The sequence below is a fragment of the Vipera berus genome (genome assembly GCF_964194415.1).
Source record: "Vipera berus genome assembly, chromosome: 2".
NCBI lineage: Eukaryota > Metazoa > Chordata > Lepidosauria > Squamata > Viperidae > Vipera > Vipera berus.
This window is the reverse complement of record NC_138203.1, coordinates 214,100,234-214,117,528: the sequence shown is the minus strand read 5'-3', so window position 1 is coordinate 214,117,528 and position 17,295 is coordinate 214,100,234. Positions and strand designations below refer to the sequence as shown.

General features: G+C 38.6%; 1 protein-coding gene across 3 annotated transcripts in view; it reads right to left on the bottom strand.

Moving 5' to 3' along the window:
• Positions 1 to 173: 173 nt before the first annotated feature.
• Positions 174 to 17,295, bottom strand: part of SIMC1 (SUMO interacting motifs containing 1) — a 38,344-nt gene continuing 21,222 nt past the window's right edge. For 2 of the 3 annotated variants that reach the window (XM_081319545.1, XM_081319544.1), the window contains exons 5-10: positions 10,732 to 10,880; positions 8,420 to 8,608; positions 6,993 to 7,121; positions 4,404 to 4,560; positions 3,206 to 3,290; positions 174 to 638 (exon numbers count right to left, since the gene is read on the bottom strand). In XM_081319545.1, coding sequence (XP_081175671.1) covers positions 418 to 638; positions 3,206 to 3,290; positions 4,404 to 4,560; positions 6,993 to 7,121; positions 8,420 to 8,608; positions 10,732 to 10,880 — 930 coding nt within the window. In that variant the 3' untranslated portion in view covers positions 174 to 417. Of the gene's footprint in view, positions 639 to 1,206; positions 1,314 to 3,205; positions 3,291 to 4,403; positions 4,561 to 6,992; positions 7,122 to 8,419; positions 8,609 to 10,731; positions 10,881 to 17,295 lie in introns of all 3 variants that reach the window. The other variant, XR_014025337.1, reaches the window with a different exon arrangement.

Genomic DNA, 17,295 nt, shown 5'->3' with positions numbered 1-17,295 from the left:
GAATTAACTGTGATAGTACAACCTCTCAGCCTTGCATGTATTATCTACTACTAAGGTTTATCTGGGAGCATGACTTGTTCTCAGGGGACTGACATCTGTATAAGCATAGTCTTGTATATCTATCTAATCTCCAATAACCTGTAATCTTAAAAAAATGACCAAACTCATTCCACTTTTCACCTAGTAAAATTTATTATAAAAGGTGTATAAAACATAAATAGAAACAAAACTAGACAAACTGGTATTAACAGAAATTTAGAATAAACTTGACAGATTCTTGACTTATCCAGTGACTGAGAATACAGTGCAATTTATTGCAATCAGAGAAAGAAGAGTTAGTTTGTAATTTTTTTTAAAAAAAAAACATATTACACTTGGAAGAGGTCCATCTGTTAGCATCCAATAGTCCTCCAAGAGTTAGATATCCATAGCAGTGAAAAGCAATACCTGGAGTAGTTCAATCTTTTCTTTGATGGGGGAGGGAATTGGCTGTCCCAGAATCTGGCAGAGCTTTTTCCGGATGCTGTGAATGCTGCGCTTTATATCACTTCTTTCGATATAATCATTTGACTGTAGTTTGGGTTTAGCAGCTTTGATAATTAAATTAATACGTTCGTACACTGAGTTTCTTAAGTGCTCTATAAAAAGGGGTAGAAGCAATTGTTACAGTTTGTTTTACCATCAGATTGATATTTTAGGCTGTAATTGTCTTGTAGCTGTCACAGGAATGTTAACTGAAATTAACGTGTGAAAAAAATAAGTTCAAAAAAATGCTAAAATAGAGCAATTCTGAGAATTGCATCTCATCAGAGATAGGCTTCCAGCTATAATTGTGTGAATTAAATAAAAAATATTTTCACCTACATAACTGTTCCTTTTTTGTATTAACAAGTTATGTAAGGTTGCACACATAAAAATAGTATTATACTGAGTTTGGTCCAAAACTCCACTAGAAACACTGAATTCATAGAAGCAATGACAACTCAAAATTATTCCTTGCTTGGCCAATGGAATAATTTAATTTTTAAAAACATTATTTTAAAATTGCAATAATAAAAAGCAACAGTTGCTCTTTGCAGTCAGTGTGTGCCTAAAGAGCAGTCAAATACCAGCAGTAAGTTCATCTAGTAAAAATAACATAACTGTGAAAGGATTACTGGGTTGAGGCTTCTTCCCAAAACACATGCTTGTATATAATGCACAAACCTTTAGTGTTGCTGCAAGATTTGACAGCTTTTGCCTTTGGCAGACTCCGGCTCAATTGCAAAGAAAAGTATGCAATGGATTGTTTACTTTTGCAGTTGGCTTGCTGCCTTAAAGAGAAATACTGAACAAATGGATACCTTTGAACTTCCCAAAAGCAAATACTTTTAAAACTGAAACAAACCTACCAAGCAAGTCATTTTTGTCCTGAATAGTTTTTAATCTCAAACAAATATTTAACCCTACTTTTGACCTAATTTCTTCCATCATGGTCAGATCACTCCCTGATGAATGTCCAGTTGACTGGCTCCACTCCACTCAGCAAGAAGGCTGCACCTATTAGACTGGCCCACCCCAGATGACTGATAGACCTGATTGGGTTCCAGAGGGTGTTTGGGGTTCTGGAAGATCTGCTACATGGTCCAGCCGAAGCTTTGCTTGCTGTTGGAATGAGAGAACGGCTGTGGAACTAGATTATGCCCAAGTGGCAGCTCTACACCTATGAATATCAGAATTCTCCATGGACTTATAGATGAACTAAGAAAAGTGAAGAGGGCAAAGAGATGCCTAGAGTACTGCTGCAAATGATGAAGGAGTGAGATGACAGCATGAACTAGAGCAGCTATCTTGTGGCCTTAAGGATGGCAAAAAGTAATCATTTCTCTGCTCTTATTACATCTACAGATAGTCATTCAGTGACCCTGTTCAGGTCACAGTGAGAAATCTTCAGTGGATAAAGTGGCAGCCATGGCTAAGAGGGCTTTTGCACACCTTTGGTTTAGGCACTGGTTGCTCATTCCTGGACCTGAGGGTTCTGCTTAGTGTCACTCATGCCGTCTAGATTGCTGCAATTCACTCTATATGAAGCTGCCTTTGAAGAGCCTCCAGAGGCTTCAACTGGTGCAGCGTGTAATTGTACAGGTAGTAAATGGTATGAACTATCTGACACATCACTGGATAAGTCCCTGATGTTGGGAAAGATTGAAAGCAAAAGGAGAAGGGGACACTGGAGGATGAGATGGTTAGATAGTGTCATCATTGAAATGAACATGAGTTTGGTGGACATTGGGAGACAAAGGGCAGGTGGGCCTGGTGTGCTGTGGTCCATGGAGTCGCAAAGGTCTTGACACGATTTGGCAACTGAACAACAAAACGCAGGCAAGATCACTACTTTGTGAACTGCAATAGTTAACAGGTTACCCAAGGGACCATCTTCCAGTGTTTCTACCTGTCCAATACAATCCGGATGGTCATGCTCTGAATCCCATCAGTCAAGAAATGTCTGCTGGTGGGGCCTACAAGGTGTACTTTTCTGCCATACCACTTGCCCTCTGGAACATTCTCCCTTTATACATTAGGGTGGCCCCGATTCTGTTGGCCCTTGAAGAACTGGTTATGTGCCCTGGCCTGGGAGCCTGAGTGTATGAAGGGGCCTGTTTCCTGGTTATCTTTATATGTGCATATTATAATTTTATTGATTTCTATTTAGTTTTGCATTGTGTTTTGAATTGGTTTAAAATGATTTTATGATTATTCGCTATCCGGGGTCATTTGTTTGAGACGGACTACCATGAAGATAGGTAGGTAGGTAAGTAGGTAGGTAGAGTCATACATACAGACAGATAGATGATAGATACAATAGATTAGATTAGATAAGATTAGATTAACTCCAATCAATTGTAGCACATAAAAAAATGCAGACATTATTGGCTCATGCCACTCTCAAACTCCATGAACAAACAAATAAGTGAATTGCAAAACATTGGAACTCAAAGTTGCCTGAAATGAAACACTTTAGTTTTATCCAAAGCTAGGGACGACATTTTGAGTATGGCATGTTTTCTTCCAAGCTTGTAATATCTGAAATAGCTATTTCAGCTTACAGTATTTTGAGTATTCCTGCAAACCCGTGCAAGATGTCCTAATAGGTTGTTCTATAGCTGACAGTACTGACTCCTAATCAGAGAGTTATACAGAGAAGTTTATGAGCCAAGCTGCTTACCTAGAACTATAGTACGGTAACTCAGCAACAATAAATTCAGTTGATGAAGCATCTCATCCCATCTCTGCCATGATTTTTCACTGTCCTGTGAACAGGATTTTTATTCAGAATTTTACAAATGCTGCATACTGATATTTTAAAAGGGCTTTGAAATACTATACTTTAAAGCAGGGCTTTTCAACCAGTGGTACGGGTACCACCTGTGGTACATTGGCACCTGGCAGGTGGTACACAAACATCCTACAAAAGTGGTAGCGGGGGAGGGGAATGAGCTGAACTGGTTGCAGCACTGCACAAGCCTGAGCGAGAGATGGCTGGAGCTGCAGGGCTGTCAGGGCTCAGCGGAAGTGCCAGGATCAGCGCCAGGCTCCGGAGCTTGGCGCTGATCCTGGCACTTCTGCTGAGCCCAGAAGAAACGCCAATCAGCTGGAATGTTGCAGCATCTCCAGGGTCTTGTGATTTACATTCAGATGCTTGGCAACTGATTCATATTATTTATTTATTTATTTATTAATTCGGTTTATATACTGCCCTACTCCCGAAGGACTCAGGGCGGTTTACAAGGCAAAATTTAAAAACAATACAATATAAAATTTAAATTAAATTAAATTAAGTCTAGCTCCCCCCCCCCAAATAAAATAAAATAAAAATCACAATTGAAAAACATTAAAACCCCTCAGTCCAGACCAGATAGCTCAAAGAGGTGACCAAAACCTGCTGCAACCACCCAGCAGAGTGGGGGGGGGGGATAAAAACCAACCCAACCCACCCCCACTGCCAATCCTCAACAGAAATGCTCACAACAATGAAAACCTCAGACAGGAGGAAGAGCGCCGCCGGGTGGCCAGGCAGGTGTCTTGCTCGGCTGTGGCTTGGGGGGCACTTTTTTCAGTGCCACTGTAACTTCAAACAGTCACTAAGCGAACTGTTGTAAGTTAGGGACTACCTGTACTTTATCACTTTTTTCCATTTGTTTTTTTTGGTGATCGAGTTTTTGATACCTTGCTAAGCGACTGGTGGTACTCGGATGTTGTCATATCCTAAAAGTGGTACAATGGGTGAAAAGATTGAAAAGCCCTGCTTTAAAGAACTTTGAATAACAACAGATTAAAACAATGCATAAACACTGTAGGGATGCATGCAATGTTCCAGGTTTCATTTCTGTTAATATAAATGAAGGAAGCAAGCACTGAATTACCTGATATGTTAGCAGCAAGGAAACGTGGTTCAAAAAATACAATATTTTTGACAAAGACAAAGGCTGTTTGGTTGGTATAGAGCAGCTATGTTGGAAAATAAGCTCCAGCACTTTGCATCGTAGAAGGTGACAATCCATGGTGCTCAGGAACATGTCCCTGTAAGGTGATACATTGCAATGATTGAGGTTTTATGTTCTGCATTGGTTTGGGAGCAGTAATTTTAAAGAGGGTCATGTCTAAACCAAAGGCACAACATAATGAAAAAAAGACATTAAATGAAAGTGTCTTCTCAGAGTCTGCATCATTGGATGAAATGAAACTTGTTCAGAGAAAGATATAACAGCAGCACAGATGGTCTCAATTCTCTGAACTAGAGAAAATTTAAAGCTCTTTCTATGACCATTGAAGCTTGCCTAAAAGGTTTGAACACTTATCTCTTACAAACTTCAATTATTGCAGGCATAAAATTCAAAACATGTTATTCTGCTGCAGATGTTTACTTTGTGATACCTTGGAAATGTTCAGTCAAGGTTGGGGTAGATTACATCCTCAGCTTATCTGCTTGATCTCAGTTTGATAAACAGGCATTCTTATGACTCATAGGTAGAAGACAAGTTATTGTGATATGCTGTACTGTCAAAACGTAATAATGGCTGATTTTTAAATACTAAAACTGTAGCCATAAGATTATTCAATGACATTTTTACTAAGTGACCTGGGGATGAAACTGAAATCTGCTACTATGTAATTTAGGTTTTTACACTACAACTAGCAAATTTTACAACTTAGATTCAGTCCTAAAACTAGCTCACTAGAACTCTTTCCAACATATTAGGCCTGTGACAAAGATACTATTAGCAAAAATTGCTTCAGTTATAGAATTAGACATTAACTGGAGAATTTAAGCCTGAATGTTTTAGCACGTTGCCTTTAATTAAGTACACCAAACATTTCCAATGTAGTATCTTCCATTTTATGTTGAGCTAATTTAAGTAGATTAAAGGATCTTAAAGATGCCTTTATTTAGAACACAGCCATATATCAACTATATTTTTCTCTAAGTGTTTTAAAATTAAATTTAACCAAATTGTTCCTTATTACCATGGGAGTGAAGCAAGCCTGGCCCTCCTTTAGGTGTGCTGAAGTACACCCAAGCATAGTGGAATTTACAGTCAAACCCTCTAGTAGGCACCAGACTACAAAAGACCGGTATAGATCCTTTATATTATGAGTGACTGAGTGAGGGAACCGAGTAAGTGCTGGCAAATAGATTAGTAATCTGATAATTTTTGGTTACCAGAATATATTTTCTAAATTACAGGGAGATGTTACAGAAGTATATAAAACAAAGCAAGGGCTGGATTGCTGGAAGGTTTTTTTTTCCAGTCATACACTCTTAGATTTTTGCCATCATTCACTATCTGAATTGCAACAAATTCAGGTCAGATTAAAGGATGCACTTTTTGCATAAAATGTAATTACGAAATTCATTGCCACAAAATATAGTAGATTACTAACGACGCATTAATAAATTCATGGAAAAAACATCAGTGATTAGACATGATCCACGGAGATAATGCTGGTCAATAGTCTCTCCCTTTATCTTCCATGGATCTCTTTTCCCCAAGGTGGGCGAGAGAAATTCAAAGGTATTTCTGGTAGTCAGTTGAGAAAATATTTAGAATTTACAATTAATGAAATGATCAGTGACTTTTATTTCCCCTGGCCCCTTTTTATAGACTTTTACAAGCTCAGCTATGATTCTGCTGTATACTTAGCAGACCAGCCACTGTGTACTGTGAAATTATTTTTTTTTCTGGGCAGGGGTGTGAATCTAGGGCAGACATGTCAAACACAAGGCCCGGGGGCCGGATCCAGCCCACAAAGTGGTTTCATGTGGCCTGTGAAGCTATCCTGGAAACAGTGAGGGAACGGCCCCCACTGCCTTGCCCAGAGACCTTCCTTCTGCCAGAGACCCTCAGATCTGTCCCACTCCTGCCCAGGCCCCCATAGGCACCCTTGATGCGAACGATGTAGAGCTGGCCATGCCCACCCAGTAGGCCATATGCACTCTAGCCACGCCCACCCAGTAGGCCACGCCCACCCAGACCATACCCACCTGCCCCCCTGAGGGCAACCGCAATGCTGATGCGGCCCTCAATGAAATTGAGTTTGACACCCCTGATCTAGGGACTTAGACACATGGCTGTACAATAGTTCTTAGTAACCTTTATTGCTGATAATGATAGAGATACTGGATGTTAGTTTAGCCACATCTGGAGATCCACAGGTTTCCAAGAAATCCTATACTTGCATCATACAAATGCATACACCTGGGAACATGTAGTTAAAGGCATGAAATTTATGTTCTTTCTGTATTCAGAAAAGTAATTTAGCATGGCTCTCCAAACCTGTGGTAGACCTTTAATTTTCAACTTTTAGAAAAAGCATAGCTTCAACACTTGCTCTTTGCTCAGAAATGACTGACTGAGCTAGGAGTGAGAACAACTCATTGTGGAGTTGCACAATCAATACAGAAAAAGTCAGTTCTGAGGAAGAGTGAATTCAATAGTTTATTTATCTCTTACCTTTGGCCCCGCTTGGGTATATTCAACAGAGAAGAAAAAACCATATCTGCAATTTTACTGGCATTGCAACTTGGAGATTTGTCCACTTCAACTGCTATTGAAAGCATCCTTTGTAGAAGTGCCGCTTCCCTAAACCACAGAAACAAAATGTTACTAAACTGACCTCCACCATTTAGTGGAAGTATGAAACCATAGGCTAAGATATTCATCACAACCTTCAGATCATAGTCATTTCAGAAGACACAGAACACGTACTTGGCTTTTAAATTACATAGAACAATACTATTTAGAATCTGCAATTTAATGAAACTCATGCAGCCTTGAGATAGTGAACAAATGAAAGGAGAACCAAACAATTTGCTCTTGAGATGAACAGCAGTCTACTAATACTTCTGTTATATTTTGCACCACTCATAACAGGAGGGAAAGACTATGGAACTATGGCACTGGCTGAAACCAGATGAGAGGTTTATACTGTTCACTTCTCCAAAATATTGATAAAATACACTCTTAATTGCCACAGTAGCACATACAGTATATACAGCATATGGATTGCTGTAACATGCTATACTTGGGGCTGTCCTTGTGCTTTTGGAAGCTGTAGCTGGTGCCAAATATATGGGCAGTTCTGTGCACATTTGAACAGCACTTCTCACATCTTTGCTCCATGTGCTTCATTGGTTTCCAGGTACAATTCAAGATGCTGGTAATGACCTATAAAACTCTACGTGGAATGAGACAGGGAAATTTGAGGGACTGCCTTGCCCTGGTTACATCTACTATCCCATCAGATCCATCAAAGAAGGCATGTTACAGGTCTTGTCTACTAGGAAATATCATTTGATGGGACCTAGGAAGAGAAGGGCCTGATGACTTAGCTGTGCCATCATGCCTGGAGATCCAGCAGTAGCAGTGAGCCTTGGCAATCACTATATTAAATGAACATATGATTTATATTCATCAACCATTAATGTTTTACTAGTTTTTAAACAAGGTTTTTAGAATAGTTATATGCTATTGTGTTTATGTTTTGTTGTTTCTGTTGTTTTTGAATTATGAGCCACCCAGAGTAACATTTGTGAGATGGGTAGAGATGAATGATAGAGATAGATGATATAGATAAGAAGGATTAGATAGATAGATAGATAGATAGATAGATAGATAGATAGATAGATAGATAGATAGAGACAGATTAGATAATACAGACAAACAGACAGATGGATAGATAAAGGTAGAGAACTATTTTAAGCAGTCAACCAAGTGTATTCCATACAATTAACACTTTCTGAGTGTGTTTAGGCCAAGTTTGGAAAGATTTATTTACTCATATAAAACAACAGATACTGTTTCATTTAAGATTAGGAATTTCAAAGAGAAAAACACTGTAATGTGAACTTCAAAGAAAGCAAACTTTTGAATCTGGTTACTTTTGAATCTGAAATTGTATGGAGGTTTCCTCTTTCTCCATGGTCTCATTTAAGGACACTTCTGGTGTGGAGTTACAGCTCTGACCTCTGGATTTGCCTATCGATATAGTTCTGGTTTCTTGCAGGTACTTTTTGTGCTGAGAAATTCTGGACCCAGTGACCACAGCTATTAGCCATTCAATCACTTCCCTGAACAGAAATAAGAATTAGAGATGCACACATGTAATATATAGTCTCAGATATTGCTCGTACATTTTTTAAAATAGTAATTACATTAAAGATTACAATTCACAAGAATAAAAACCAATATAAAATTTAAAAATAAAAATAAGGATGCAGAAAAAATAGAAAAGGAAGAAAAAAATAAGAATATAGTAAAGTAAATGAAAAGCGATTTCCCCCTTACAAGTATAAATAATTTTAATAACTAATCACCTCTTAAAAAACAACAAATTAGCTCTTCTTCTCATATTCCATTTCTTATCTATAAACAAATCCATAAAGCCTTGTCATTTTAGTCCTGTTGTCAGCAGAAGTCCAGTAAGGATTTCCAGAGATAACATCTATTTTAACCTTGATCAAATAGACTGACTTTATATTTCTTCCTTAGAGGGACGCGGTGGCTCAGTGGGTTAGGACGCTGAGCTTGTCAATCAGAAGGTTGGCAGTTTGGCGGGTCGAATCCCGAGTGCCACGTAGCAGAGTGAGTGCCTGTTACTCGTCCCAGCTTCTGCCAACCTAGCAGTTCGAAAGCACGTAAAAATGCAAATAGAAAAATAAGGAGTGGGAAGGTAACAGCGTTCCATGCGCCTTTGGCATCTAGTCATGCCGGCCACATGACCATGGAGATGTCCTCAGACAAACGCTGGCTCTTTGGCTTTGAAACAGAGATGAGCACCGGCCCCTAGAGTCGGAAACGACTAGCACGCATGTGTGGGGAAACCTTTACCTTTATATTTCTTCCTTACTTCTAAAGATCTTGATCTTTAGTCCCTTCAAATAATGTCCTCAAACTTGATTTCTTTTCACATTTTCTTTGTCCTATTTCACTGAATTCTTCAAAGCTTAAACAAACCTCTTTTATAAATCCAATATAGGAAAATTATCCAGTTCATTCTCTTGGTTTATTATTGGTATAACCCTTTTAATTATTAAGACATCAGCTGGTCCTTTTTTGTATGCCCAGTGTGGCATCTTTTTTATGTCATTCTTGTAGCCTGACATTTTAAATCTACTTTCAAATCAATTTTGTTTGGTGGAACTTGTTCCTTTCCCATGTCATCTTTTAAACAAAGTCTATCTATAGAAATAGACACAATTAAAATTAATGTTTGGATCAGTTGTTCAAAAATATACTTCACTATGTCCAATGTTCAAGTATTTTGCTTTGTTCTGTATTGTCATGATTTAATGTTCTCTTTAAATTATAATCTTTCATTCCTTTAATTTTATCTAGTGTCCAAATTTTAAATTCTTGTTTTTTTAAGAATCTAAAACAAAAGCATTTTCTTACAGGAAATATTCTTTATAATTAATTTCAAAATCTTATTTTAAAGTTATCTGGACTCTTAGTCTGTAAAATCTAAAATCTGATTTCTAAAAACCATAGTTTTAACCACTCTTTTTCTGTTTGTTTCAGAAACTTTTTAAAATGTCCTTAAAATTATATTTAAAACTTTTTTTTGCTAAGGTTTGAAGGAAATTCATCTGGCACTGTAAAAGCTAAAAATAATTAACAAGCAGTTTCCAGAAGTAATTACCCTGAGCTCTAACCCATGAGGTTTAGAGCTTGCAATCCCTGCATGAGAAGCAACTGTCTGAAGCACTTGTGGGTGATCTCAAGTCCTCTCCTTATCTAGAGAGGAATTATGAGCAGTTTGTCTACACACTGGCTCTTCACTCTGCCACAGTTGTCTTTGTCATTTCTTCCCCGGAAGTCCCATTCACACATATAGTTGAGGTTTTGTCCAATATTTCACAATATTTTTATAGGGTTCTAAGGTGGGCAGTAAGGAACTTGCAGCCCTCATCCTAAATTCCATAGCCCATTGCGCGCAAGCAAATCATACCTTGGAAAAAAGCAGTCTGCTATGAATACAACAAGAAAAAGAGAAGCAGAAGAAGCCATAAAGAGAGAGGATGAAGTACCCTACCTGCTATTTGCTTCATCTCCCCACCTTCCAGCCCCATTGCTTTAGCTAAAGCTTGGGCAAGTTTGCTGTTGCAATACATTCAAGCAGTAGAGAATATTTGGAAACAGAGATTTCCCCAAAGCCCCAGAATTCTGCTCAGTGAATGAAAATGCAAATTACTTGACATTTCCGAAGCACTTGTCACAGGAAAGCACTGCCTTGGCAATGGATCTGTGCAGAACACCAGTCCTGATCATCTTTTGGAAGTCATCTTCTAAGGTCTGTATCACATACTGCAAGAAGAGAATTCGGCCAGAAATCATCTCTTCCTGTGGATGTCAGACAATTTGAAAGACAGAATAATGAATCACAGTATTGTACCACTACGAAGTAACTGATCTGCCCACATACTGGAAGTCCCACCCAAGTAAACTGGTTACCAACATAATGGACAACTGAGGTGAAAAACTGGTATTGTAACTGGAAGCAGTAGAAATAAGGCATTTCTCAATAATTGGCTTTGTACCATGTACCCTGATTGATTCATTTGTGATAGACTTTGTGGTTTTAGCGTTTTATACAAAGCAGGCTATCAATCCATAATATTGTTTGCGTACAGAGTTTTATGTGAGTGAAGCAACTTGTTTTGTTAACCCGTAATTAAAGTTGAACATGGGGATCAATCCAACCAGGGTTTAAAAAAGGACTTGTGGATGTTACGCATGCAGCCAGTACAAAAACAAGAATGAGGGCCTGATTCACAGATGGACTGGGCTGCAAAATTTGATGTTTACTACACACACACTGCTTGGTAGTGATAGAGGACTCTGCTAGTTGCATGTGATCCATACAGTTTCTGCTCTTTCAACAGGGAAAGTGAGCAGTAAAAACAGGAAATTTCCTGGACAGAAAGATTAAATTATTAATAACATTTGTTAATCTTCTGATGATCCAGCATCCAACTCCTTTATTCTTAGAATTCAAGATTTAGCTATTTACGGCATTCTAAAAAAACAGAATCCCATCTCAGAACAGTCACATGATTGGTGTCATTCCACATTTAAACTAAACTAAAAGCCCTCCTGAAGTGCCCCAATTAACCCACATCAGGAAGGCAATCAATTTTGGGGAATTTTTTCTTCCAAGGAGAGTCACAAAATGGAGGTCAAGAGAGAAAACCAATTGTGTAGATCCCCTGCCCAGAGTGCTGCAGGTCAGTAGGGGAATAAGGCTGAATCAGGAGAATCCTCTACATTTAGCTAGTGGAAGACCTGCTGGCATGCCTGCTGACATGTCCACCAGCTGAAAATGACCAAGAGCTGTGGGGAAAATCCCACCCCTTTGTCAAGTGCCAGTTTAACTAGGGCTGTGTCTCCTGTCTGCTCTAGCTGCATCTGCTTGGAAAGCAAGTGGGGCTTACAAGATCCATGTGCCCCAAAATGTTGTGAGTCCATGAATAACTAGACATACAGTAAGTGGAATCTGGGAGAGCATGAGACACTGAGAGATGGTGAAAAGTATACTTCAGCTTTGGTTCAGGAAAACCTGGTTGGATGGCTGGACTGTGAACTGCGGATGACAAGGAGGCTACATTGTGCAGAGGTTGCTTTAAAGAACAATTAGGGTTTTCAGGTTGAATATAAGGGACATGTATATGAGAAGATATGAGAAGCAGAGCATTTTGCTGCATCAAAACCACATAAAATAGAGTTAATTAATTTCAGCTCTTCCTTCAGAACAGTCATGTGGTTCCGAGATAGATTGCTTAATAAACTCTGGTTTACTAATAATACCTCAGTGGCTTTTTTCTGCTGTACCTTCAAAGCAGACCGGTCTGATTCAAACTGTTTGCTTTTATTGGCTTGATTCAAACTGTTTGCGTTTACATATTAAGGATTTTTTAAAAGCTCAATTTCTGAGCTTTTCCTCTCATCTAAAGAGGGCTCATCAACATACCTGCACTTCTTTCAGCAATTAAACAATTGAAAGTGGGTAAAGCGCCAGGTATGGATGGATTGACTGCTGTGTATTACAAAAATTTACAGTTAGAGATGGCAAAGCCATTAAGGGAATTGTTTCAGACAATTCAAATGGGAGGAGGGGTGCCTCTGTCTTGGAAGACTGCTTTTATTTCTTTGATTCCGAAGGAAGACCAGGATGTCACCCAAGCAAAAAATTATAGGCCAATATCACTTTTGAACACGGACTACAAGATATTTGCTAAGGTTTTAGCTAACAGATTAATGAGGGTATTGCAACAAGTAATTCATGGTGATCAAACTGGGTTTATAAGTGGTAGACAAATGAAGAACAATGTGAGGCATATAGTTAATTTGTTGGAATTTTTGGAAAGAAACAATCAGATCCCTGCAGCGTTGATCTTCTTGGATGCTGAAAAAGCCTTTGATCAATTGGATTGGCAATTTTTGTTGAAAGTATTAGATAAAATGAAATTTGGGGATAAATTTTTACAACCAATCGGCATTATATCAAAAGCAAACAGCCCGCATAATAGTTAATAATAGTTTGACGGAAGTATGTAACATTGAAAAGGGTACAAGGCAGGGGTGCCCATTGTCACCCTTATTATTTGTTTTAACATTGGAGATATTATTGATTAAAATACGGGGTTCGGACAAAATTTGTTGTTGTTAGTTGCGAAGTCGTGTCCGACTCATCGCGACCCTATGGACAACATTCCTCCAGGCCTTCCTGTCTTCTACCATCTTCTGGAGTTCATTTAAGCTCACGCCTACTGCTTCAGTGACTCCATCCAGCCACCTCATTCTCTGTCGTCCCCTTCTTCTATTGCCCTCGATCTTTCCCAGCATTAGGCTCTTCTCCAGTGAGTCCTTCCTTCTCATTAGGTGGCCAAAGTATTTGAGTTTCAACTTCAGGATCTGGCCTTCTAAAGAGCAGTCAGGGTTGATCTCCTCTAGGACTGACCGGTTTGATCGCCTTGCAGTCCAAGGGACTCGCAGGAGTCTTCTCCAGCACCATAGTTCAAAGGCCTCAATTCTTTGGCGCTCAGCCTTTCTTATGGTCCAACTTTCACTGCCATACATTGCAACTGGGAAGACCATAGCCTTGACTATACGCACTTTTGTTGACAGGGTGATGTCTCTGCTTTTTAGTGTGCTGTCTAGATTTGCCATGGCTTTCCTTCCCAGGAGCAAGCGTCTTTTAATTTCTTGGCTACAGTCCCCATCTGCAGTGATCTTGGAGCCCAGGAAAACAAAATCTGTCACTACCTCCATTTCTTCCCCATCTATTTGCCAGGAATTGAGAGGGCCAGATGCCATGATCTTGGTTTTCTTAATGTTAAGTTTCAACCCAAGTTTTGCACTCTCCTTCTTCACCCGCAACAAGAGGCTCTTTAGTTCTTCTTTACTTTCTGCCATTAGAGTGGTATCATCTGCGTATCTTAGGTTGTTGATATTTCTTCCAGCAATCTTAATTCCAACTTTTGATTCATCTAGCCCTGCCTTTCTCATGATGTGCTCTGCATATAAGTTAAATAGGCAGGGCGACAGTATACAGCCTTGCCGGACTCCTTTCCCAATTTTGAACCAATCAGTGGTTCCGTGTCCAGTTCTCACTGTTGCTTCTTGACCCACATATAGGTTTCTCAAGAGACAAATAAGATGGTCTGGTACTCCCATCTCTTTAAGAACTTGCCACAGTTTGTTATGATCCACACAATCAAAGGCTTTAGCATAGTCAATGAAGCAGAAGTAGATGTTTTTCTGGAACTCCCTAGCTTTCTCCATGATCCAGCGTATGTTAGCAATTTGATCTCTAGTTCCTCTGCCTCTTCGAAATCCTGCCTGTACTTCTGGTAGTTCTCGATCCACATACTGCTGAAGTCTAGCTTGTAGGATTTTAAGCATGACTTTACTAGCATGAGAAATGAGTGCAATGGTGCGATAGTTTGAACATTCTTTGGCACTGCCTTTCTTTGGAATTGGAATGTAAACTGATCTTTTCCAATCCTGTGGCCACTGTTGAGTTTTCCAAATTTGCTGGCAAATTGAGTGTAGCACTTCTACTGCACCGTCTTTTAAGATTTTGAATAGCTCAGCTGGAATACTGTCACCTCCACTAGCTTTGTTGTTGCTCAGCTTTTCTAAGGCCCACTTCACTTCACATTCTAGGATGTCTGGCTCGAGGTCAGTGACCACCTCATTGTGATTATCTGGGACGTTAAGCTCATTCTTGTATAGTTCTTCTGTGTAATTTTGCCACCTCTTCTTAATCTCTTCTGCCTCTGTTAGGTCCCTGCCATTTTGGTCCTTTATCATGCCCATTTTTGCATGGAATGTTTCCTTCATCTCTCCAATTTTCTTGAAAAGATCTCTGGTCCTCCCTATTCTATTGTTTTCTTCTATTTCTTTGCACTGTTCATTTAAGAAGGCATTCTTATCTCTTCTAGCTATTCTCTGGAATTCTGCATTCAATTGGGCATATCTATGTTTTTCTCCCTTGCCTTTCGCTTCCCTCCTTTCCTCAGCTATTTGCAAAGCTTCCTCAGACAGCCATTTTGCTTTCTTGCATTTCTTTTTCTTTGGGATGGTTTTGGTTGCTACCTGTTGTACAATGTCGCGAACCTCTGTCCATAGTTCTTCAGGCACTCTGTCTATCAGATCTAATTCCTTAAATCTATTTGTCACCTCTACTGTATATTCAACAGGGATATGATTTAATTCATACCTGAGTGGCCTAGTGCTTTTCCCTACTTTCTTCAGTTTAAGCCTAAACTTTGCAAGGAGAAGCTCATGGTCTGAGCCACAGTCAGCTCCTGGTCTTGTTTTTACCGACTGTATAGAGCTTCTCCATCTTTGGCTGCAGAGCATATAGTCAATCTGATTTCTGTGTTGACCATCTGGTGATGTCCATGTGTAGAGCCGTCTCTTGGGTTGTTGGAAAAAGCAACAAAAGGACAAAATTAAGGGAATTCAAATTAGAGATCAGGATTATAGATTGAGGGCGTTTGCAGACGATCTGGTTGTTACAGTGACTCAGCCTGAAGACTCAGTTGTAGAACTGATGGAGATAATAATGCAATATGGGAAAGTTTCTGGATTTAAGGTTAACATACAAAAACTAAAATGTTGTCTAAGAATATGACAGTATCACAAAAGGCTGTTTTAGAAGAGCTAACGGGATTTGAAATAGTTAAAAGGGTTAAATATTTGGGGATATATTTGTCACCCTCAAATGTAAAGTTATATAAAAATAATTATGAAAAGTTATGGGGAAAAGTTCAAAAAGAATTGGATAGCTGGAAAAAACTACAATTATCTTTATTGGGAAGAATTGCAGCTGTGAAAATGAATGTTTTGCCAAAATTTTTATTTTTATTTCAAATGATACCTATACTTTAAAAGGATTTAAATTTGGAGGAATGGCAAAAAGGTATTAACAAATTTGTTTGGGCAGGGAAAAGGCCACGAGTTAAATTTAAGATTATGCAGGATACGCGTGAGAGAGGTGGTCTTAAAATGCCTAATTTTAAATTATATTATGAAGCTGCTGCGTTGTCAGCGATAAGTGATTGGTTTAATTTAACACAAGTGAGATTACTAAATCTTGAAGGCCATGATTTGTTATTTGGTTGGCATGCATATTTATTGTATGATAAGAAGGTGGATAATGTGTTCAAGGTACATATTTTAAGGCATGCTCTGTTGCGAGTTTGGAAAAAGTATAGACACAAGTTAAATTATAAGATACCTATATGGGCAATACCGAAACACGCAATAGAAAATATAAGTGTTGGGTTTAAACATGATGTGACTACATATAAGGAAATTTTAAGTTTGGAAAGGAATGTATGGCAATTAAAGCCATATAATATTTTAAGAGAAGAAAAAGATTGTACAAACTTGGTTTCAGTATGGGCAATTACAGGCCAGGTGGAAGGAAGACCAGAAAATTGGTTTTTCAACGATTGATGAAAATTTGGTAAAGCAAATTAGAGATCAAGGTCAAGCACATATTAAAAGGATATATCTTGCATTGATAGAAATTGATTCAGAGACAGAACTTGTTAAAGATTGTATGATAAAGTGGGCTCAGAATTTTCAAGAAATCATTACAATGGATACTTGGGAAAAGATTTGGGTGAGAAATGTAAAGTTTACGCAGGCTCAAAACTTAAGAGAGAACTTTTATAAAATGTTTTATAGGTGGCACTTAGATCCTAAAAAATTAGCAAGTATGTATCCGAACTGCCAGCCCAAATGTTGGAGGTGTGGCGGTGAAGATGCAACGTATTTTCATACATGGTGGACCTGTAAAAAGGTTAAAGCTTTTTGGATTAAAATTTGGTGGAACATGCAAAAGATATTCAAGAAAAGGATAAAGTTTTGTCCGCAACTGTTTTTACTGGGCATTATTACTGATACCACTGTTGTGGACACCAACCTGATTTTGAACTTAATTACGGCAGCAAGACTTTTAGTAGCGCAATATTGGAAGAAGGAAGAACTGCCGACTATAGAAAAATGGACTTTAAAAGTTTCCAATCTGGCGGAAATGGCAAAGATCTCAGCGTACTTGAAAGACCAGTCGCAACAGAGATATATTATGGAGTGGAGAAGATGGATTGATTATATCCAGAATAAATATGGGACTAAAAAGTTTCATCTAGCATTTGAATAAGTATTGATGTGATATTTAAATTGCTTGTAGTTATTTTATAAGAGTTAAAGTGCGATAGATTTAATATTTTATTGTTGTTTG